The following is a 23055-nucleotide window of genomic DNA, read 5'->3' as shown; positions in this document are numbered from 1 at the left end:
GTTATCCAGGTTGCGGGGCGGGCGGGCGGGCGGCAGGCTTCGGCCCGGGCCTCGGGATGGCGTAGCGGCGGCCCGGCGTCGGCAGGGCGGGCCTAAACCCGCTATACAGCTCGCCGGGCTGGTTGGCGCGGCCCGGCGCTCGGCATAGCGGCGGCGGCCTGCTGGCGGCCGGGCGGCGCCGGGCGGCCCAGGCAGGTTCCGGGGCCCGTGGCCCCCCCCTCCGCCTCCCCGCCCCCCTGTGTTGTCGCCTCTCCCTCTCGCTGCTTCACTTCACGGGGCGAACATGGCGCACAGCTGTCGGTGGCGCTTCCCCGCCCGACCCGGGACCACCGGGGGCGGCGGCGGCGGGGGGCGCCGGGGCCTAGGGGGCGCCCCGCGGCAACGCGTCCCGGCCCTGCTGCTTCCCCCCGGGCCCCCGGTCGGCGGCGGCGGCCCCGGGGCGCCCCCCTCCCCCCCGGCTGTGGCGGCCGCGGCGGCGGCGGCGGGAAGCGGCGGGGCCGGGGTTCCAGGGGGAGCGGCCGCCGCCTCAGCAGCCTCCTCGTCGTCCGCCTCGTCTTCGTCTTCGTCATCGTCCTCAGCCTCCTCCGGGCCGGCCCTGCTCCGGGTGGGCCCGGGCTTCGACGCGGCGCTGCAGGTCTCGGCCGCCATCGGCACCAACCTGCGCCGGTTCCGGGCCGTGTTTGGGGAGAGCGGCGGGGGAGGCGGCAGCGGAGAGGTAAGGGGGCGAGGAACCCCCCAGGTCCGGGGTCTCGACCCTCTGCGGAGCCCCCCTCCCCTCCCCCATCCGGGATTGTGGAGCATCCCAATTCGGGGACCATCCCGGGGTCCCTGACCCGGGGCAGACGGCCCTCCCATCTCGGGTCCCCCATACCGGGGTGCAGACCCCCAGGCGCCCCCACCCCGGGGTTCGGACCCATCTGGCCGAGGGCCTTTGCCCCCGACCCTCCTTGCCCTGACCCTTCCCCAAATCCTTTGGCACAGACCCCTCTCCCGGGTTTCCCATCCCGGGACTGAACCCCTCCTCCCTTTCACAGATTACCTCATCCGAGCAAGATTCCTCCCTCCCTCCCTTCCTAGAGACTTGATCCCGCCACATCCCCGCCTCCCTCTCTGGGCAGATGTTTTACTCCTGGGGCAGTTTTCCTCTCGGGCATCTCTCGGGTGATGGCCCCATCCAAAGCCACGTTCTTCTCCCACCCTTGGGGATCGGTGTCCCTTCCAGCACCTTGCTTCCGAAGACCTGGTGAACCCTCGCCCGGTCCCCGGACCAGGTCCCTACACCAGCAGCCACTCCCCCTTCCCTCACCTCCACCCGCGCCCCCACCCTGCACCCCCAGCAGAGAGGTCCTCCCGTCATCCCGCCCTACCCCACCAGGAAAAAGCTACTTTCCTCTCCACCTTTCTCCCTTCGCCTCCTTTCCCTCTGAAGATAACGGTGATCTCTTCGTACAGCAGTCTGTTTCCCCCCATCTTACAGAGCTGCAGTTTCTAGCCTCCGGGTAGCAGGGGCTTACACTACTTCACTCCCCTATCCCTCCTTTAGAATGAAGGATTAGTGTCATCTTTGCGGGGGAAAATAGTCCACTGTCCCTCGGGCTCAGAGAAGAGCAGCTCTCCACCATTTCCCCTGGAGAGGAGGCAGGCTTTCCCCTCCAGCTCTGGGGAAGGGGGCCCCCGTGAGGGGAGGTGTTTGTGGGGGACTTGGGCAGCATCCTCCCAGGGGAAGCAGCTGCTGCTCTCCTACCCCACCCACTGTGCCTGAGAGCACGCAGTCTCCAGCCCTAGCTCCCTCCCGCCCTTCTCCTTTTCTCCGTCATTTCATTATTGATCCACCTTTTCCTAGGCCAATCCTGGGGCTTGGAAGGGGTGGGGGAAGCAGGGTTGGGGTGAGGAGAGTAGATAAGGGACAGTTTTACTGGTGGCTGCTTCTGGTGGAGAAAAAGAGGGTTATGAAGAGCTTATGAAGCAAAGTTATTCCTTAGAAGGAGTTAGGGCTCTCTCTCTGATTTGTTTTAAGGGGGACCCAGGGAGGATGAAGGGTCTCGAGCTTTGCTCCTTCCCTATTAGTACCGGGAGGAGAATGGGGAGGCTTTGATAGGCATTATTTGGCCCCCTTCAGCCAAAAGGAAAGTTGCCCTGGGAAGGGAAGTTGAGTTCAGGTTCAGCCAGTGGCGTTGCGCATTTGTTTTCCATTGGATGCAGAAGGGGGAGTTTGAATTGGAGGGGATGGGACAGAATGGCTTGGGGGGATGCTAGAAGGAGGAAGAGCAGCTGCTTGGGGCTGAAGCCGAGTGGGTAGGGGGTTGCTGCTCTGGAGTGCTCTTGATTGAAACAGAAAGGGAAAGATAACAACCAGCCGTTTCCTGCGTGCTCTGCCGTTGGTGCACACAAAATATCCTGGGCAAACCCCTGGTCCCCTATTGTGCCCCGCACCCCTTTAGATCTACGGAAGGATCCTGGGAAGAAGGGGAGGGAGGAGATCCCAGGGACCCTGGCCCCTCCTTTCAAGGAGCTGGCATTTTTTAGTTGTTAGTCTTCCTGCCTCCTTTTTTAAATCGTTTCTAAGGCAGCATGATGAGGAGACTGACAACAACCCGCCTTCTGACAGAGCAAGGAGGACATGATGGGGGCGTGTTCCTTGCTCTGTAGCTAGCTGCAGCGTCCCTCTTCCCTGCCTCTCTCTGCTCTCTCTCCACCTCCTTTTCCCAGCCTTCAGAAGGCAGCTGCAGTCAGCAGGGTTGTTTGAGACTATTTATTGGTTGCTGTAGATTATTATTTTTTTTTGAAAGGCCAATTCTGTATTTTTTAAGCTAACAACACAGATCCCATGTAGTTGGAGAACCAAAGGCCTCATACATGACAAAAAGACTGAACCGTTCAGGTTACTTGCATGGAGTTGGTGCTTAAATGTGAGTTGATTTTGCTTTTTTAAAAGATACAGCAGCAAAAAAAAAAAAAAAATAGACTTACTGACATTTCATTTACCTGCTTATTTTCAAAACTGAGACTTGCCTGGTTATATGTAGAATTTTAGCCCATGTATACTTGAGTATAATAAGAACGTCTCTATTAGGAGAAGTTAGTCTATTTTTAAGGGGATCTTGAGAAGCATTTTCTTCTTGTTTAGCATGCTTGTATATTTTGTATTGAAGGACCAAGTACTTATTCACATTCCAAATGTTGTTATCACATTCAAAAGCAAAGTTTTATGCTGACAGCTTCCAATCATAGCTTTTCAAGAGACTGGTTAGAAAGAGAGCCACCTGGATTCAGGGACCTAATGTCTGGGCACCAGAATATTTTATCTGTTGTTCTTTGACAAATCACCTTTAAAGTTTTAATCAGGTGCTAACATTTTCTTATCCACTGGCGTTATTTTGTTTAGCATTAGTATGTAGTATAAAGCCTGTCAAGGAGTTGCAGTAATTTCAACTAAGAGCATATTGACACTTTTTTTAAGACTTTTTTTTTGCGTGAACAGTAGTTGCTACTTCAGTATGAGAAGAGTGGTTGATTCCTTAGGTTAAACTTCAGTATTTTTTCTGAATTCGGCTAGAATGAACTGTAGTTCCATTGGTAAGCCTTTCATGTGGTAGTTTGAGTTAATCTAGGATGGGTTAATGGTATATGTTCATGAGTACTCACTCATGTATGGTTTAGTACTAAACCGTAGTGATTACATCCTTGGACCTGGTTGTACTCAGTGTAGAAACCAAGCGTTTTGTTAGAGAGTCTTACAAATCAATGATAAAAGTTCCAAAAAGGAGGTTTAGGGTTTCCCTGGGCTAACACGGAGTTCTAAAGATTGTTTCTCAGAAGTTGCTCCCAGATCTGTATCAAGCCTTGTCTGGTTCATGAAGGCATAGTTTGTGATCCAGAATGATTCTGGCCTCTTTATATTCTGGTTTGCTTTAAGTGAATAATGACTATGATTTCTCCATAACAAAAGTGTACTTATTGAACTGCTAAGTTCAAGTGGTTGAAAGATGACAGAACTTCCAGGTCAGTTCCCTCCTTCAGCTCCTTTAGCTGCAGAAGGTTTGTCCCTTACTGCCACACATTCTGAACTTCCCTTGGGATTGAATCTCTCTCTGAGTAATAACTACGTGTAAGAGTTCTTCATGACCAAATTCTGTCAGATGGGATTATTTTTTTAAAAAATCTGCATAGGTGTTGCTGGTCTCCTGTTGGGGCTTTCTTTGTGACAGTCATGAAGTAGAATTATTTTGAGTTTTATTTGATTGTGCACTATAAGAAATCACAGTGGTCTGCTTTTTTTCCTTCCCTCTGCCCTGCATGGTGTCAGGGTCCTACTTTTTGAGGATTGTCTCAAGTGGTATTTATGTGAGTCTACTTTGCCATCGAAATATACATAGTTCAGCATCCTCTCTGTTGATTAGAATTGGGACTGTTTTAATATGAATCCCTGAATGGTCTACTTATCAGCATGTAGTCTTTATTTATTACTTTCATACTGCAGTTACTGTTCATACCACTTCACAAAAGGTTAAAAGCAGTATTTCCATTCTGATTGAACATGGCAGACTTTGATTAGCTATAAATGGAAACTGAATCACAACATTGTTATGTATTTGTCTTTATGCTTGAAATGGCAGTTTAGTTTAGGTAGCCCCAGGTGGGCTCTTGAGTGGGGATTAGAAAAGATGGTAGTTCTGGAGTGAGAGAGCATCTGTGATTTTTTTTTTTTTAATGGTCGCTGGGTATATGTGCCAAGAGTGGGAGTTGCTCTTTCATTGCCCTCACAGCTAATCCTGAGCTGGGCAGAAGGAAAGTGAAGCAGAGAACAAGTGGGCTAGAAGAAACCCCTCCGAGTGGAAGTCGGTAGACATGACCTGAGTCCTCGTACTCATCTCTTTCACTCACCAGTCTGGACAATTTCACTTTTAACCTGAAACTTCGATCTGCAAAATGAGAAGGTTGGGCCAAATGTCAGTTCAGGAATCTTTTCTGCTCCAGTATTCTCATTCCTTTCTGTTATATTAATTATTTGCTCAGATCAGAACTTAATTCTTAATTTTTTTAAAGAGTCAGAGTCAGTGAACCTGTTTGGTAATTTTTAATATCAGAGTGTACATTAGCCCATTTAACTGCCATTATTATTGGGAAGAGAAATTTGAACTCGGTAGGAAAGTTTTCTTTGTGTGGACAAAATGTAAGAACTCTGTGGGAAAAGTTCTTAGCTGAAGTTGACCAATTTCATTTATAAGAAAAGTGAAGATACAATTTTGAGTATAACTCATTATCTGGTATTTAGACGCCCTCTTGTTTGGCTAAATTTGTTTCTATGTTTTCAATATTGTTGATTCTTGACTGTCCGAAAAGAAGTTATTTTCAGTCTAGGTGGTATATTCCTTTAGGTGTATGAGCTTTTAAATGGAAAAAAAATCCAAGACACTAATGTATTTATAAGTCCAAAGTGATGGTACCCATATTGCAGGGAGTAGTTGTTAATAGGCTCAGAAACATACTCTGGTTTTTACTGAGCAACCCAAATGCAATCTTTAGAGCTTTTCTTCATCTCTCACTGAAAGGCATATCACTGTCTCCAGCTTTGCTTTCCATCTAATTATCTTAAGGCACTTGCTCTTGTAGGAAATTGTTGGGTCACAAAATAGTGATTGATCTTGATTGGAAGCTGAGAAAACACTCATCCTGACTCCCCTCCCCTTTCTGCTCACCTGGTATCTGGCCTTCTGCAGAGCAGCTGTGCAGGACTCACTGCCCACTGCCTTCCTCGCCCTGTGGCTAAAGGGGGTGGTAACACTGCTGTGCTTGCTGTGAGGCATAACAGACTGCACTGCCTCTCTCCCCTTTGGAGACTCACTGTTTTAATTGTAGGTCTCCTAATTAAGATCTCTTTGTGCCTGCCCACATTCCACTAGTGTTGGCACAGAACTTCAGCTTCCTTCTAGCACTTAACTGAAGGCCTTCAGTCAGGCCTTTTGTGAACATCTTGTCTCTTTCCATTCTTCCTCTGCCAAGGTGGAGAGCCCAGCGACAGAGACCTGTGAGACTGGGGGAAGCTTTGTGACTGTCACTACTTTGGGAGGAATTTATTCTTGGATTGCTGGGATGGGACCTTCTTTTGTTTACATATGTTTTTTTCAGGAATTAAGAAAGGTTAAATTACTAATGAGTGTTGACATGTGATACCTACATTTAAGTCAGATTCTTAACCCTGTAGGCACTAGCGGGAAGGAGGAAGCTAAAGAGTTTACTATTAAAAGTATTTGTTTGGGTCTTATCTACACTGGTTTAAAGCTTGTTGAACAAAATCTTATGGAGCAAATCATGGACTTGGGCTTTCTGTGGTTTTGAAGATGATCAATCAAATGAAATGATCGATTAAATTGTATCAGTTTTTTTTTTAAATACTTATTTTTATTTATTTATTTGGCTGCTCTGGGTCTTAGTTGCAGCACATGGGATTTTTAGTTGCTAGTGGGATCTAGTTCCCTGACCAGGGATTGAAGCCAGACCCCCTGCATTGGGAGCTCCTGAGTCTTAACCACTGGACTACCAGGGAAGCCCACTGTATCAGATTTTAAAACATGGAGTTAACTTTGATATTTGAATTAACTTTTTTGATTAGAAAAGATTTCCGGAGGGTCTCGAAATTGTTGAGTTAATTAAGAATACTCTTGTAAGTCTCCAGTATTTCTTGAGAAGATAAGGAATTGGCTAGGCTTCTAGAGTAGTTTCAGAATAAGGGAAAGTAATTTTTCTGGAAAATGTAGTTTTACTCTAGTTCCCACTGTCTAAGTGCTCACAATACAGTCCTTTATTATGTGGCATGTTAGAGGAACTGCAGTCTTTATTAAGAAAAAGTAATCTTGAATCCTTCACCTGGATCCAGATGGTTTCATTGATCACATCAGCATAAGATGGACAAAAGGCTGCTTTTTTGTTGTTATTGTCATTTCCTTGGTTGTGAAGAAGACCTGAAAGAAGGAAGTCCGGGATCTTTATGGCATGCATGAAATAAAGCTGGAGGCCTGTGCTCTTATACCTGAGTGGGTGGTTTTATGGCCTAATTCTCTAATTGCTGGCATTTATGACAGTGTGGATGTAACTGGCCCTGTGGCTGAGGTGGATTATGTTGGGAATAGGGAGAGAAAAGGGGTCCTTTTGTTGGCCTTTTCATTTTCCCCCTCAATAAGTTCTCAGAGAAATCCCTGAGGAAGTACAGAGATACTTGGACTGAGGGAATGACATTCCATAAAATGGTTCTTTATGTTTTTAAAAAGGATGAGCTGCTTGTCTTGACCTATCCAAAGAAATCCATACCACCACTGTTAAATATTTCAATGAGCTTTCTACCTTGTCAGGTTACCTCCAGGGGAAGCCAACCACGAGAAGGCTGGAGGCACTGCCAGACATTTGCTTCTAAAAACCAAGATATTTGAAAGAAGAATTTTATTGTAGTTGTTTTGGATGATATAAATCCTCTTGTAAGCTTAGTATGAAACTTCTTAGAGGCCAAGCTTGGTTTAAGTTTTTAGATGTTGAATATAATTATTCTAATGTGTTTTAGTTTTAAGGAAACAGTTGAAGATATAAATGTAAGAGTTAGTTGGCAGTTTTCTGTGCTGTGTATGAAAATTCCCCTTTCTTTGAAATGAGTAGTTGTTTTTCTATTTGACAAATAGACTGAAGGGATTTCCCCAGCTGTTTTACCTTTAATTATCACTACAGCAGTGCCTTGTGTGGAACCAGTAGGTAGGATCTATTCAACTGGCATTTATTTCTGGAGTTGGAGTTTTTTCCCCATAAATTCTATCTGTTTTCTTGCATTTCTTTTTTTGTGTTTGGTTGGAATATTTGAGTGTAGACGTTTTGGTGCCTTTCATCAGTAAGAGCTATGAACCTTTCTAACATTTTGACTGTTTCAGAGAGATCCAGCCCTTATGATCCACACTTCGCTGAAGCATCATTGTTTCATTCTCATTTCACAGCATCAAAGTAACTGTGGCTTTCTGTCTTGAATTAGGGGAATAATATTACTTGTAAGGAGTGTTTTTAGAGGAACTTTTTTAATGAAGCTCTCCTTTGTACTCTCAGTTCTAAAAACTGGGGAGTGGTTAATCACACAATACAGTAGTTATCTGTAATAAATATCTACACCTCGAGGAATAAATATTTGCACATGCTTGTATCCAACCTCTGTCCATCCATGAATATTGACTGATTTTTTAGATCAAACACAAACATGCAACATTGTCCCTAGATTATTGCCTTTAATTATAAGCAGTAAAACCATGTGGATAGCATCTCTTAAAGCTTAGTTAATGAGGAAATCCTTTTGTAATCTCTCCAGCAAGGATTTTTTATTCATGCATGTATAAATACCTTTACAAAGGAAAGGTAGAATCTCATTATCTAATCTGTAATAGTATGAGATAGTGTAGCACAGTTCAGTTCAGTTCAGTCACTTAGTCGTGTCCGACTCTTTGCAACCCCATGAGTCGCAGCACGCCAGGCCTCCCTGTCCATCATCAACTCCCAGAGTTTACTCAAACTCATGTCCATCAAGGCGGTGATGCCATCCAACCATCTCATCCTCTGTTGTCCCCTTCTCCTCCAGCCCCCAATCCCTCCCAGCATCAGGGTCTTTTCCAGTGAGTCAGCTCTTCGCATGAGGTGGCCAAAGTATTGCAGTTTCAGCTTCAGCATCAGTCCTTCCAATGAACACCCAGGACTGATCTTTAGGATGGACCAGTTGAATCTTGCAGTCCAAGGGACTCTCAAGAGTCTTCTCCAACACCAAGTTCAAAAGCATCAATTCTTCAGCGCTCAGCTTTCTTTACAGTCCAAGTCTCACATCCATACATGACCACTGGAAAAACCATAGCCTTGACTAGACGGACCTTTGTTGGCAAAGTAATGTCTCTGCTTTTTAATATGCTGTCTAGGTTGGTCATAACTTTCCTTCCAAGGAGTAAGGGTCTTTTAATTTCAAGACTGCAGTCACCATCTGCAGTGATTTTGGAGCCCCCAAAAATAAAGTCTGACACTGTTTCCCCATCTATTTGCCATGAAGTGATGGGACCAGATGCCATGATCTTAGTTTTCTGAATGTTGAACTTTAAGCCCACTTTTTCACTCTCCCCTAATTAGGAGCTGTTCGGACATGAGCTCTGGATTTAGGCTGGCGGGGCTCAGAACTTGCCTTAGCCTTTCAGCAGCTGAGTGACTTTGGAAAACTTTCCTAACCTCTCCAGGCTTCCGTTTCTTCATGTGTAAAGTAGTGCTAATTGTGCTTCATAAGATTATTGTGAGGCTTACTTGAAATTATTATGCATGCAAAGTATTTAGCACTTTGCCTGGTACATAGAAATCTTTAATTATTATTAAGACTCAGATTTAAAGGACAGGAGTGCTTCTTTTCCCACCGAGATAACAGGTTCTTATTACTTTGAGGTATACATATATATGTGTGTACATATATATCTATTTGAGTGCTATAATCTTGACTTAAGAATGTTCTTGCTTTTGGTATAGGTGTCAGGTTCATCACTAAGCTAGGTGGAACCAAACTGAAGCCAGCCACACATCTTGCCAACAGTGGGTACCATTGGTATCTAATTAGAATATAATTAGAGATAAGGCAAAAAGTGAGGAAAAAAAACAAGACAGTAAATAGGCAGGTAGGTAACCAAGGAAGGCAGTGCCTTCACGAGTTGCATAATTATCAGGCCTAGGCAGCCATATTGGGGTTGCTACTCTTGGTCTCTATAACTGGTGTTCCTTATCTTTTTGAGTATGAGTACATGGTGATTTCCTGAAACAGCTCTGAGGCTCTTCAGGGTGCTTGGCCCCCAGGTTCAGATTCATTAGTCTATACTTGGTAACTGTTTGACATTTGTTCTCAAGTTTCAGCTTAAGGAGAGTAAGTTTAGGCCTGTGGAGATCAATGCAACTACAATTTACAGAAGAAACGCTAAGTTGTAGGCTGGAACTTAAACTTGAGACATAAAAATAACCACAAGTAGAATAGTCAAAAAATAAATTAAGCTTTAAGAATAGTTAGTAGAGGATAGTATGCTTAAGGAGGAAAAATATAGTTTTATCTCAATTAAAAATAGTTTTGCTAAAATACCTGATATACTGCTTTTTTTTAAACAGATGAAAAAACCAACTTACAGACATGTTAAATAGATTTCCTTAAGTCTTGTGGCTAGTAAGTGATAGATAGTGAAAATCGCTCAGTCATGTCCGACTCTTTGCGACCCCATGTACTATACAGTCCATGGAATTCTCCAGGCCAGAATACTGGAGTGGGTAGTCTTACCCTTCTCCAGGGGATCTTCCCAACAACGGGATTGAACCCAGGTCTCCCACATTGCAGGTGGATTCTTTACTAGCCAAGACACCAGGGAAGCCCGTAAGTGATGGAGCTAGAATTCAAATCCAGACCTGTAACTATTTGAAGGCTCATTTATGCTTTTTGCACTGTGCTACCTTCTGTCTCTTTCTCTTCCCACCCCATCCAGTCAATTTCTGGGGCTTGTCTGTGATACTTTTGTAGTGTTTCTTTAATCTGTCCCTGTTTTTCTGTTTTTATCATCCTACTTTAAATTTCCATTACCTTTGCATGGATTATAATCATAATCTCCTAACTGGTCTCTCTGCTTTCCTTTTCACTGTATATACAGTGTTGCCAGTGGTTTTCTTAAATACAGATCTGCTTCTGTCACTTTATTCCTAAAACTCTTTGACTTCTCACTGAATGTAAAATAAGATTTAAAATTCCCAGCCCTTCATAATCTAGCTGGCCTACATTTTGAACATTATCTCCTGAACACACATTTTCACTTAACATGCTTCAGCCATATTGAACTACCTGTTTGTTAGATGTTCTCCACAGTGTGTGTGTACCTGCCTTTATACCTTTGCTAATGCCTCTCCTTTGCCTTAAAGTGTTTTCCCATCTTGACCTGCCTCTGACTTATTCATCTCTCATGGCACAGTTCAGATCCCACTCTTCGTGAAGCTTTCAAGATACCACTACTATCTGAAATTCAGCTTTTCCTTTTTTGTTGTCTTACTGTTCTTTATCCTAACCTTAAAGAATTCACTCCAGGATACTTTCTGTTGTACATACTTTTGATTGTCTTTCCCCCATTAGATTATGATTTCCTTAAGACATGGACCATTTCTGAGTCATTGTTTTTGTTTTATGTTGTTTACAATGGTGACTTTTCATTTAGAAGGTGACCAGTGAATGTTGAATTGAAAATTTGTTATACATACAACTTCTAGAAATACTTTGTAAGGATATATTGCCTAAGGTATTATGTTGTTCAAGACTATTAGCAGGATAATTCTGAAGCTAACTTAAGTACAGCAGAAGAAAGCCTAAGAGCCATCAAAGGACACTTTTGTAAAAGTAGTGGTCGGGGCTTTAGAAGTGATGTCGAGGAATCCGGATGGGGTGGTATCATCTTTTATAGAGATAATGCTGGCACTGGTCACCCCCTTACTGGAATGTTGTTTCCATTTCTAGGTTCCTCAACTTAGAAGGGATGAGGAGACCTTGGAGACCGTTCCGAGGAGACTCAAAAGATGATTATATGGTTGGAAGTCAGTCCTGTGAGGAGAGGTTGAGAGAATGAAAGGTTAAGAGGCAACTTAATAACTCTTCAAAAAAACATGAATGGATCCATTATTAGGAATGGTAACCAGCTGTTTTCCAGCTCCACTGATGCCCAAATAAGAGAAAAATAGGTTTAAATTGAAGCAAAGGATAGTTGTGTAAAGAACTTGCTGCTAATGATAATTTTCATGATAATGATGGTGAAAAGATTACTGAAATAATTTTATGATCTTCTCTGGAGGTAAATTTTATTTTATTTTTTTGGAGGTGAATTTTAAAGTACAGTCTTACATATGTGTAAAATGACTTCTCAAGCTAACTTCCTCACTCTCTGAATCAGTATTTTTTTTTTAATTCAGATCCTGGAGGGTGTGGATCATGTTCTATACATTTTAATATTCCCCAAGGGGTCCTAGGGTCTCACTGGCTCCCTGAGAAGTATTTTATTTGAATTGTCAGTTTATGGCAATAATTAACTTTCAGTAGCAAGCTCTAGAGAAAGGTCTTCATGAAATGATTTTATAGTGATTTTATAGGAGAATAAAAACTTGGTAAATAGAACTAAGGGGGAAATCTTAAAATCAGGAGAAACCAGGGGAGATAGTAGTTCTGGTCTCAATATAGGAAACAAATATTTATAGCTTTTATATCCATTTTCAGTTGTAGTCTAAAGAGATGTGCTGCAGAATATTCCTTGTAAGGGCATCACTGCTTCTGGATGCATTATAACAAGTGCTTTGTATATCGTTTCCAGTCTAGTAAGGTTGGCTTCATGTGAATGAGGATTACAAAGGCCTCTGACCCTTGGCTTTTGAGGCCAGGAGGAGGGCTTGCATTACTCAGAATGAAACCTTTTTAGATATGTTGGGTTGCAAAAAGCATTTCCGGCACAGTCAGAATGAAAACTGTGAATTGGGATTATTCATATAGATTACGAAGAGTCTGGGCAGAACTGATATTAACACCAGCTCTTTTTCCTGCTAGCTTTTAGTCCCACAACCTTGAGTGGGTTACTGAAGCTTTAGGACTTTGGAATTTAGTACTGGAATTGTGTATAAACTCCTTCTGGTAGGTAAATTGATACTAGGTTTATTTAAGGTTATGTGGCCTTAAGTGATATAAAGGTAATGAGTAGTTTCTAAGTTTCATGTAGAATGCTGTCCACTGTTAACCAGACCATCTTAAAATGACTGGAGTTCAGAGGTGAAGCTGGATTGTTGCAGGGATTCTGCAAGTGGTGGCAAAGTGAATGGTGGCTTGATTACTGAATTCTAAAATTGGTGCCATCTGAGAAACTGGGAATTGGAAATATAAGAGAGTCCTACTTTTCCTGTGGGGTTTCCCTGGTGGTTCAGCGGTAAGAATCCGCCTGCCAATGCAGAAGGCTTGGGTTCAATCTTTGGGTCGGGAATATCCCCTGGAGAAGGAAACGGCAACCTGCCCCAGTATCCTTGCCTGGGAAATCCCAGAGCCTGGCAGACTGTAGTCCACAGGTTTGCAAAAGAATTGGAGATGACGTTGTGACTAAACAATTTTCTCTGTAACTTTTAGTTGCTTGTCATACAGGTATAAATTAAGAAAGCAAGAGATTACAAAAGCAAAGAATACTTCTTATAATTGTCTGTTCTCCTTGAGAGATTCCAGTGTTAGAGTAATAAAATACCAGGGACTTTTTTGTTTTAGTGAGTTAATGCCACATAAACTTTAGTGAGCTTCTCAGAATATGACGATAAACTTCCACATATGATGTAGAAGTCAGTCAGTTGGTTTTTGTTTTGTTTTTTTTTTTAGTCAGTTGGTTTTTTAAAGAACACAAAATTTCCAAATTCATACACTGAACATTAATTCTTCAAAAATGTTAGGTCATATTCTGTTGACTGGTAGCTTTGTTGTTTTGCCAGAGACAATGTTTACTTTTGTGTCCGAATTTACTTTGTTCCTTTGGAAAACTGACTCTTTGTAGAGATAACTCTATTTACCTTTAGAGGAAAGAAAGTTGTGAACTACTCAGTGTTACTTTAGTTGCTATTGGTCATTCAACAGCCCAGAAGGAAAGATGCAATCTGACTTCTGCACCAAGATCAGAACAACAAACTGGAAGAAAAAAAAATGAAATATTCTAGTAGAAATTTATAATTGAATGAACATATACCTCAAAGCAGAGTTAACTATTGGAAGTTGGCCTATGGAGGACCAAAACTTCTTGTAATAAAAGAACCATCTCTGAAAACAGTGTTGGTGTTTGTTTAATTTTTCCAGGCTATTCAAGTGGATCTAGTCATTTTGTGGTACTTCCCTGTTAAACAAAGAAGAAACCCTCTCATTGTGTTGATTAATTTAATGTCTATAGTATATCAGTGGGCTTTATTTCTTCTACTTCAGCAAGTAGACAAACCTTCAGACTTGGAGCCTAGAAGTCTGAAAGTCTTTAATTTTTGTTTGTTCTGTTTTGGGGTTTTTTTTTGTTGTTGTTTTTAAAGATCCTGCAGAGTAATTTGGAGCATTGCCAAGAATCTGTATAGCTTACTGTCTGATGTAGTGGGTTCATTTTGCCTTTTTTTTCTCTCTCTCTTTTTTTTTTTTAAAGATGATGAGCTGCTTTAGGTTTGCCTCTTTTTCCGGAGCAGGATGGGTGGAGCTCACCTGTCTCTTGTGCTGTTTTGAGCATCTCTGCTTCTTGCTCCTGTTGATAAGGAGTGAGGATAAGGAGACAGTTCTTTCTTTAATTACAAAGTGGGTAGCATTTGTGTTTTGTAGGTAACAGTTGCTAGGTAAAATTGAATTAAATATTTGAAAACGATTTCATTCCTGCGTAGGTGAAGACTTAACCAACTGTTGTTACTGAGGGACAGTGTATTACTGTCATTGCACTCTTTAATCCTAGGTATCTTTTGGGAGTTCAATATCAGACAGAAAACATATTTAAAACAGTTGAAATATCTTCCTATCTGTTATGCATTCAAACAGCCATAGTTCTCTTTGAGGCACCAAGAGCCAGAGAGAATCTGGCCTTGGCCCTGCCACTGCCAATTTGTTGACAAGAGATGATGATGTCAGTTCAGTAACCGTATACATGTCTCATCTGGTTGGATTTCAGAAACCATCTTGGCTTAAGAAGTTTATCTCCTGATATCTGTGTATTTGACTATGCTTGAATATTTTTATACTTTTTTCTTTTTTTTTTTTCATTTATTTTTATTAGTTGGAGGCTAATTACTTTACATCATTACAGTAGTTTTTGTCATACATTGAAATGAATTAGCCATGGATTTACATGTATTCCCCATCCCAGTCCCCCCTCCCACCTCCCTATACTTTTTTCTTATAAATTCAGTCAAATTATTGTTAAACTCACATTTGGAAGTGATTTACAAGTGTCACTATATAGATTTCCTTTATAAATGATGAAGAGCTTGCAAAGAGGCTTATCTTCCCCCAATGGCATTCATAAACATAGCACTCTACAAAGTGATAGATAGCTACTTAGCTATCTTAGCTATTTTTCTAAGAATGTCTTATGTACTGGGCAATGACCAAATGTTGGGGCATTAGCCCTGAATAAGTCCCTTCGTTTATGAAACTTACTTTTAATTCCTCTTTACCGAACTTGGCTTAAAATATAGCATGAATATAAGTACTAAAATTATAATACCTTGCAAGATACTTTGGTTATTGGTTATTTGAAGGTTGACGCTCTCAAAGCTAATATTAACAGAATTGTTCTTGGGAGCGATTCAAGTAGTATTCTTTGTTTACTGATTCTTGAGTGTCAGTTATACCAAGTGTGTTTAATAGCTTTCTTTCCCCTTCCTGTGAAAAAGGAACTTAAGCACATGGGCTTTGCAGGTGGTGAAGTGGTAAAGAATCTGCCTGCCAGTTCAGGAGACTCAAGGGATATGGGTTCAGTCCCTGGGTTGGGAAGATCCCCTGAAGTAGGGAATGGAACCCACTCCAGTATTCTTGCCTGGAAAATTTTATGGACAGAAGAGCCTGGTGGGCTACAGTCCATGGGGTTGCAAAGAGTCAGACACGACTGAGTGAGCGTGCACACACACAATCACTAGCACATCTTTTATTGCCTTCTGCAGCTGAAGAAGTGTCACTCTCCACTTGTACCCTGGATTCCATCCCCTCTCCTTTACTCAGGGTCATTCCTGCAGTTACCCCTCCTCTCTCATCCATGGCAGTTTCTGCCTCATCAACATATAAAACTGTTTAACTGACTTAAATAGTTCTTTTAAAAAGCCATGGACCTCACTTCCTTTCCCAGCGACTACCCAATTTTCCGTTCCCTTTCACAACAGAATTCCTTGAAAGTGCCATGTGTATTTGCAGGTGCCACTTTCTCACCTCTCAGCCACTCCCTGTCCAGTGCAGTTGGGCTTTTATTCATCCTCATGACTCTATGAAATTGCTCTTCGCAATCCTCAAGGGCGTCTCTCTTGCCAGATTGAATAGCTAATTCTCAGCCCTCCTCCTATTCAACTTTGGGTACCTTTTGAACCAGCTGACCACTCCTGTCTTGAAACAGTCCTTTCTTGGGTTCTGTCCCACCACACTCATCTATTTTTTTTTTTTTCATCAGTTATTAATTTTCAGTATTCTCTGTGGCTTCATTCGTTGCTTAACTTACCTGAATGTTGGAGTCACCTCGGAGTCTGCCTTTGGCCGCCTTCTCTATCTATGCACTTTTCCTAGATGCCCTCATCCAGGCCTTATCTGTTTGCAGAGGACTTCTAAATCTTTGTCTCTAACCGTTGACTACTTCTTGGAGTCCCAGACCTATATTTCCAACTGCCTGTTTTGACACTCCATCTGCATAATAATAAGCATGGTTAGCATTTACTGTTTGTGGTAGGCTGGGCAGTATTCTGAGTGCTTCACAGGTATTGTCTCACCTAATCATGCCTACCTGCTGAGGTAGCCACTACTATTCCCCGACTAGGAAACGGGTATCCATTGAAGTGCTTGGATATCTAGTAGGTATCTTACACTTCCCATGTCCAGAAAGTCTTGACTTTTTTCTCCTTTCTTCTTGTTTCAGAATGACTCTGCTATTTACCCAGTTGCTTGGGTCTAACATATAGGAGTTATCCTTGATTTACCCCTATATTCATATTCCAAATAACCCATCAGGAAAATCTGTATTACCTTCAGAATACCTTCAGTGCAACTTTCTCTCATTCGTTCTTCCAGCACAAGAAGTCTTCGCTATTACAATCTTCTGACTGGACTATTCCCTCATCTCCTTGCTTGTTCTTACTTCACTAAAGTTTGTTCTTCACACAGTAACTGTGGATTCCAAATGTAAATCCATCAATTCTTACTATTCTCTCCTTTAAACCTGTGGGTGTCTCTCCCCCATCTTCCCTCCCCCAACTGCGTGAGTGAATCCAGGTTCCTTCTCCTGTCCTGCAAAGCTGTGCGTGATCCGGCCTCTGGTCGGGTCTGCTTCTCCAGCACCATCTCTTCTCATCTCTTTCCCTCTGCTCCACAGCCACACTGACCTTGTGATCTGTCATATGTGTCATGCTCGTCATTGTCTCTGGGCCTTTGCACTTCCTGTCTACTGAGAAAATGTGTCCTCTAGATCTTCATACCGTCTGTCTTTCTGTCATCATTTCGGTCTAAACCAGGATTCAGCCAGTGTTTTCTGCAAAGGGCTGAATGGTCTCTGTTGCCAGACTCCCCTCTGCTGTTGTAGTCTAAAGGACAGCCATAGACGATACAGAAACTGTGACACAAGGGGCTGTGTGCCAATAAAACTTTTATTTGTGCACCGTGAAATTTGGATTTCATATAATTTTCATGTGCATGAGTTTTTGGATTTTTTAACCATATCAGTCAGTTTAGTACAGTCACTCAGTCGTGTCCAACTCTTTGCAGTCCCATGGACTGCAGGACACCAGGCCTCCCTGTCCATCACCGACTCCCGGAGTTTACTCAGACTCATGTCCACTGAGCCAGTGATGATGCCGTCCAACCATCTCATCCTCTGTTGTCCCCTTCTCCTGCCTTCAGTCTTTCCCAGCATCAGGGTATTTTCAGATGAGTCAGTTCTTTGCATCAGGTGGCCAGAGTATTAGAGTTTCAGCTTCAGCACCAGTCCTTCCAATGAATATTCAGGACTGATTTCCTTTAGGGTGGACTGGTTGAATCTCTTTGCAGTCCAAGGGACTCTCAAGAGTCTTCTCCAACTCCACAGTACAAAAGCATCAATTCTTCAGCGCTCAGCTTTCTTTATAGTCCAACTCTCACATCCATACATGACTACTGGATCCATACTAGACTTACATACATACTAGATCCATAGATGACTACTGGATCCATACTAGACTACCGTCTAGCTTTGACTAGACGGGCCTTTGTTGGCAAAGTAATCTCTCTGCTTTTTAATATGCTCTCTAGGTTGGTCATAACTTTTCTTCCAAGGAGCAAGTGTCTTTTAATTTCATGGCTGCAGTCACTATCTGCAGTGATTCTGGAGCCCAAGAAAATAAAGTCTGTCACTGTTTCCACTGTTTCCCCATCTATTTGCCATGAAATGATGGGACAAGATGCCATGATCTTAGTTTTCTTAATGTTGAGTTTTAAGCCAACTTTTTCACTCTCCTCTTTTGCTTTCATCAAGAGGCTGTTTAGTTCTTCTTTGCTTTCTGCCATAAGGGTGATGTTATCTACATATCTGAGGTTATTGATATTTCTCCTGGCAATCTTGATTCCAGCTTGTGCTTCATCTAGCCCAGCGTTTCTCATGATGTACACTCTGCATATAAGTTAAATAAGCAGGGTGACAATATACAGCCTTGACGTACTCCTTTCCCGATTTGGAACCAGTCTGTTGTTCCATGTGCAGTTCTAACTTGCTTCTTGACCTGCATACAGATTTCTCAGGAGGCAGGTCAGGTGGTCTGGTATTCCCATCTCTTTCAGAATTTTCCACAGTTTATTGTGATCCACACAGTCGAAGGCTTTGGCATAATCAATAAAGCAGAATAGATGTTTTTCTGGGACTTTCTTGCTTTTTCAATGATCCAGCGGATGTTGGCAATTTGATCTCTGTTTCCTCTGTCTTTTCTCAATGCAACTTGAACATCTGGAAGTTCATACTGTTGAAGCCTTGCTTGGAGAATTTTGAGTATTACTTTACTAGTGTGTGAGATGAGTGCAATTGTGCGGTAGTTTGAGCATTCTTTGGCATTGCCTTTCTTTGGGATTGAAATGAAAACTGACCTTTTCCAGTCTTGTGGTCACTGCTGAGTTTTCCAAATTTGCCTGCATATTGAGTGCAGTACTTTCATCATCTTTTAGGATTTGAAATAGCTCAACTGGAATTCATCACATCCACTAGCTTTATTCATAGTGATGCTTCCTAAGGCCCACTTGACTTCACATTCCAGGATGTCTGGCTCTAGGTGAGTGATCACAGCATCGTGATTATCTGGGTTATGAAGATCCTTTTTTGTATAGTTCTTCTGTGTATTCTTGCCACCTCTTCTTAATATCTTCTGTTTCTGTTAGGTCCATACCATTTCTGTCCTTTATGTGCCCATCTTTGCATGAAATGTTCCTTGATATCTCTAATTTTCTTGAAGAGATCTCTAGTCTTTCCCATTCTGTTGTTTTCCTCTATTTCTTTGCATTGAACACTGAGGAAGGCTTTCCTTTTCTTTTTTTCTTTTTTTCTTTTTTTAAAACCATATAAAAAATGTTAGAAATCATTGTTAGTTCATGGACTGAACAAACCAGGTGGCAGGCTAGATTTGGCCTGTGGCCAACAGTTTGCCAGTTTTTGGTAAACTATCACTTTAGAAAAGCATTTCCTGACCATCCGAGTGAAAATAATTCCCACTGGTAACCCTTCATCAATCGTTAGTGCCTTTGTTTCCTTGTTGTATATTTATTTTCTCATGGGTCAGAAATTTTGTCAGTTCTTCATCTGTGTATCTTTAGCATCTAAAGCAGTGTTTATGACAATATAATACTTCTGGAATGACTAAATACCAATCACATTTGAATTTTAACCGTCGACTGCTATCTGGTCTCCCTTTATTCAGTCTCTTTCCTACTCTAATTTTCTGTGTATATATTTAAATATCCTATCTAGAAGAAACAAATTTCAGAGTTACACCTTTTCTACATTTGAAACTCAAAAGTAGCTCCTGCTGTTTAGGGCTGAATTTTGACCATGCCACCCTGGAATTAACAAGGTTCTGAGAGTTCGTTTGTCTTTGATCTTGGCCCTGCTGTGGCTGCCCCTTTCCAACCAAATCAGTTTTTATCAGTCTCTGCATCTTTCCTACTTCTTTCCACTACCCCATCCCATTTATTCTAAATCAGCCGTGTTGCATGATTTATTTCCTTCAGAGCAGCATGCTAAAAAACTTGTGTGGATTGTGAGCCTCTTTGAGAATCTGAAGGAATTTGTGTCTTCATCTGGCAGATGCCCATGTAAACAAGTTTTGCCTATGATTTCAGAGAAATCTCTAAGCTTTCTCCTGCTTGTCAACTTGTCCACTGCTCATTGCATGCTTAGCCTCTTTCCTGATGGGAGGGAACTCCCCTCCACTACACTTTGTCTTCATTGCCTCTCAGAGTCCACCCCACCTTCCCATCCCTTTTTCTTCTACTACTGATGTGCTGCTGAGAAATTTCAGCCTCTCCCTGGCTGCTGTGTCCTCCTTCAGCAAATGAACACAACAGCTCAAAAAGTCATCCTCCCAGGTGCGTCCCTGCGTTGTGTCCATTCTCTCCTTTCCTTTGTAATTGAGTTTTTTTCAAAAGAGTGGTTTGTACTCACTTTCGCTGTAGTCACTTTCCAGTCACACCTTCACCCACTGCACTTGGGCTCCTCCTGCCTCTGACACTGCCTTGAAGTGGACCTCGGGATGTTCATAGGTGACCTCCCAATTACCTCTGTACAAGTTTCAGTCCTTCCCCAGCTCTGCTGTCCCTTGATGTGTGTTCTTCCCTTGACTATTACGTACTTAGATACAAGATTGTTCTCCTTGGCCATTCCATCTCTGTCTCCTCCCTAAGCTTCCCTTTCCCCTGTAGGTGAAGGTTGGGTGTTCCTTGGGAACCCGCCATGGGTCCCCCTTTTCTCTCTGTATTCTCTCCCTGGGTGACTGCATTTATACGTACAGTTTCAGCATTCATAAATTCACTGAATCAGATGGTTCTAACAACTTGGACAGACATTTCAAATTCAGTTGTCTAAAGTGATTTCCCTTCCCCCTCATTGAAACTTCTTTCTTTAGTTCCAGTCTTATAAATATCACCATCAACTTGCACATCTTTACAGATAACCCTTCATGTTAAAGCCATGTTCGTTTTGCTTCCTAGCCGTCTATGTAATCTGCGCTTCTCCTCAATCCCCAGTGCCACTGCAGTCATTTTATAACTGTTCTTACTGCCTCTGGCTTTAAAGGTAATAATCTCTACTTCCCCACTGCTGTCATAGTGATCTTTTGAAAATATAAATCTAGTCATGCCTCTCTCCTGCCCGAAAATGTTACCGATGAGCTGGAGCCCTCAGGATGAGGCCTGCACTTCCTTGAAGAGAAACTTCAGACTCTTAAAGGCGTTTAAGACCTTTCATGATTTGCCTCAGCCTTTTTCCCCTTCAATATCTTATGCCTTTCCCACATCGGCCAGCGCCTCAGCTCTGCTGAACTGTTTGTAACTTCACTCCATGCTATGCTCCTTTGTACCTCTGCCCTTTGTATGTGTTTTTCTCTCTGCTTGCAGTATCTCCCTTCAACCCCAATTTATTATCCTTCAGAAGCTGGAGTAAGCTTTTCATCCTTTCTGCAGTGGTTTTCCTGGCTCTTCTCCTTGACTGAGTGAGTCACCTTTCTGCTGTGCTTCCATATTCATTCCTCTGTCATGTGTATTCCTCTGGCATGGCAGGAAACACACTGCATTCCATTAATTTTAAAAATGTTTTATTTATTTTTAACATTTTAAAAATTAGAGTATAGTTGCTGTATAATACTAAGTTACAGGTGTACAATATAGTGATTCATAATTTTTAAGGGTTATACTACTCCATTTCTAGTTATTATACAATATTGGCTACTTATTCCATTGATTGAAAGATCTGTTTGTCACAGACTAGCAAATACTTGAAGGCAGAAACTGTCTTTTATCTCTATATTCATCCCTTGACCCAGAAACGGGCTTATATATATTTTAATGAATGAATGGGTGAATGAATTGATTTAATCTCTCCTACCAGCCTAGATTTGACTATACAGTGGAAGTGAGAAATAGATTTAAGGGACTAGATCTGATAGACAGAGAGCCTGATGAACTATGGACGGAGGTTCGTGACATTGTACAGGAGACAGGAATCAAGACCATCCCCATGGAAAAGAAATGCAAAAAGGCAAAATGGTTGCCTGAGGAGGCCTTACAAATAGCTGTGAAACAAAGAGAAGTGAAAAGCAAAGGAGAAAAGGAAAGATATTCCCATTTGAATGCAGAGTTTCAGAGAATAGCCAGGAGAGATAAGAAAGCCTTCCTCAGCGATCAATGCAAAGAAATAGAGGAAAACAACAGAATGGGAAAGACTAGAGATCTCTTTAAGAAAATTAGAGATATCAAGGGAACATTTCATGCAAAAATGGGCTCAATAAAGGACAGAAATGGTATGGACCTAACAGAAGCAGAAGATATTAAGAAGAGGTGGCAAGAATACACAGAAGAACTGTACAAAAAAGATCTTCATGACCCAGATAATCACCATGGTGTGATCACTCACCTAGAGCCAGACATCCTGGAATGTGAAGTCAGGTGGGCCTTAGAAAGCATCACTTCGAACAAAGCTAGTGGATGTGATGGAATTCCAGTTGAGCTATTTCAAATCCTGAAAGATGATGCTATTAAAGTGCTGCACTCAATATGCCAGCAAATTTGGAAAACTCAGCAGTGGCCACAGGACTGGAAAAGGTCAGTTTTCATTCCAATCCCTAAGAAAGGCAATTACAAAGAATGCTCAAACTACCACACAATTGCACTGATCTCACACGCTAGTAAAGTAATGCTCAGAATTCTCCAAGCCAGGCTTCAGCAGTACGTGAACTGTGAACTTTCAGATGTTCAATCTGGTTTTAGAAAAGGCAGAGGAACCAGAGATCAAATTGCCAACATTCGCTGGATCATCAAAAGAGCAAGGGAGTTCCAGAAAAACATCTATTTCTGCTTTATTGACTGTGCCAAAGCCTTCGACTGTGTGGATCACAATAAACTGGAAAATTCTGAAGGAGATGGGACTACCAGACCACCTGATCTGCCTCCTGAGAAACCTGTATGCAGGTCAGGAAGCAACAGTTAGAACTGGACATGGAACAACAGACTGGTTCCAAATAGGAAAAGGAGTATATCAAGCCTGTATGTTGTCACCCTGCTTATTTAACTTATATGCAGAGTAAATC

The 23055-nt window shown here is 42.4% G+C and overlaps 1 protein-coding gene across 5 annotated transcripts in view; it reads left to right on the top strand.

Moving 5' to 3' along the window:
- The first annotated feature begins 268 nt into the window (after positions 1-268).
- Positions 269-23055, top strand: part of KMT2A (lysine methyltransferase 2A) — an 80342-nt gene continuing 57555 nt past the window's right edge. For 3 of the 5 annotated variants that reach the window (XM_070473509.1, XM_070473510.1, XM_070473508.1), the window contains exons 1-2: positions 269-715; positions 2811-2909. In XM_070473509.1, the coding sequence (XP_070329610.1) occupies positions 284-715; positions 2811-2909 (531 nt within the window). In that variant the 5' untranslated portion in view covers positions 269-283. The remainder of the gene's footprint in view (positions 716-2810; positions 2910-23055) is intronic. The other 2 variants (XM_070473511.1, XM_020886686.2) reach the window with 1 other exon arrangement.

This window comes from Odocoileus virginianus, chromosome 10, assembly GCF_023699985.2.
Source record: "Odocoileus virginianus isolate 20LAN1187 ecotype Illinois chromosome 10, Ovbor_1.2, whole genome shotgun sequence".
Classification (NCBI taxonomy): Eukaryota; Metazoa; Chordata; class Mammalia; order Artiodactyla; family Cervidae; genus Odocoileus; species Odocoileus virginianus.
Note: the sequence above shows the minus strand (reverse complement) of the source record. Positions and strands in the feature narration are given on the sequence as shown.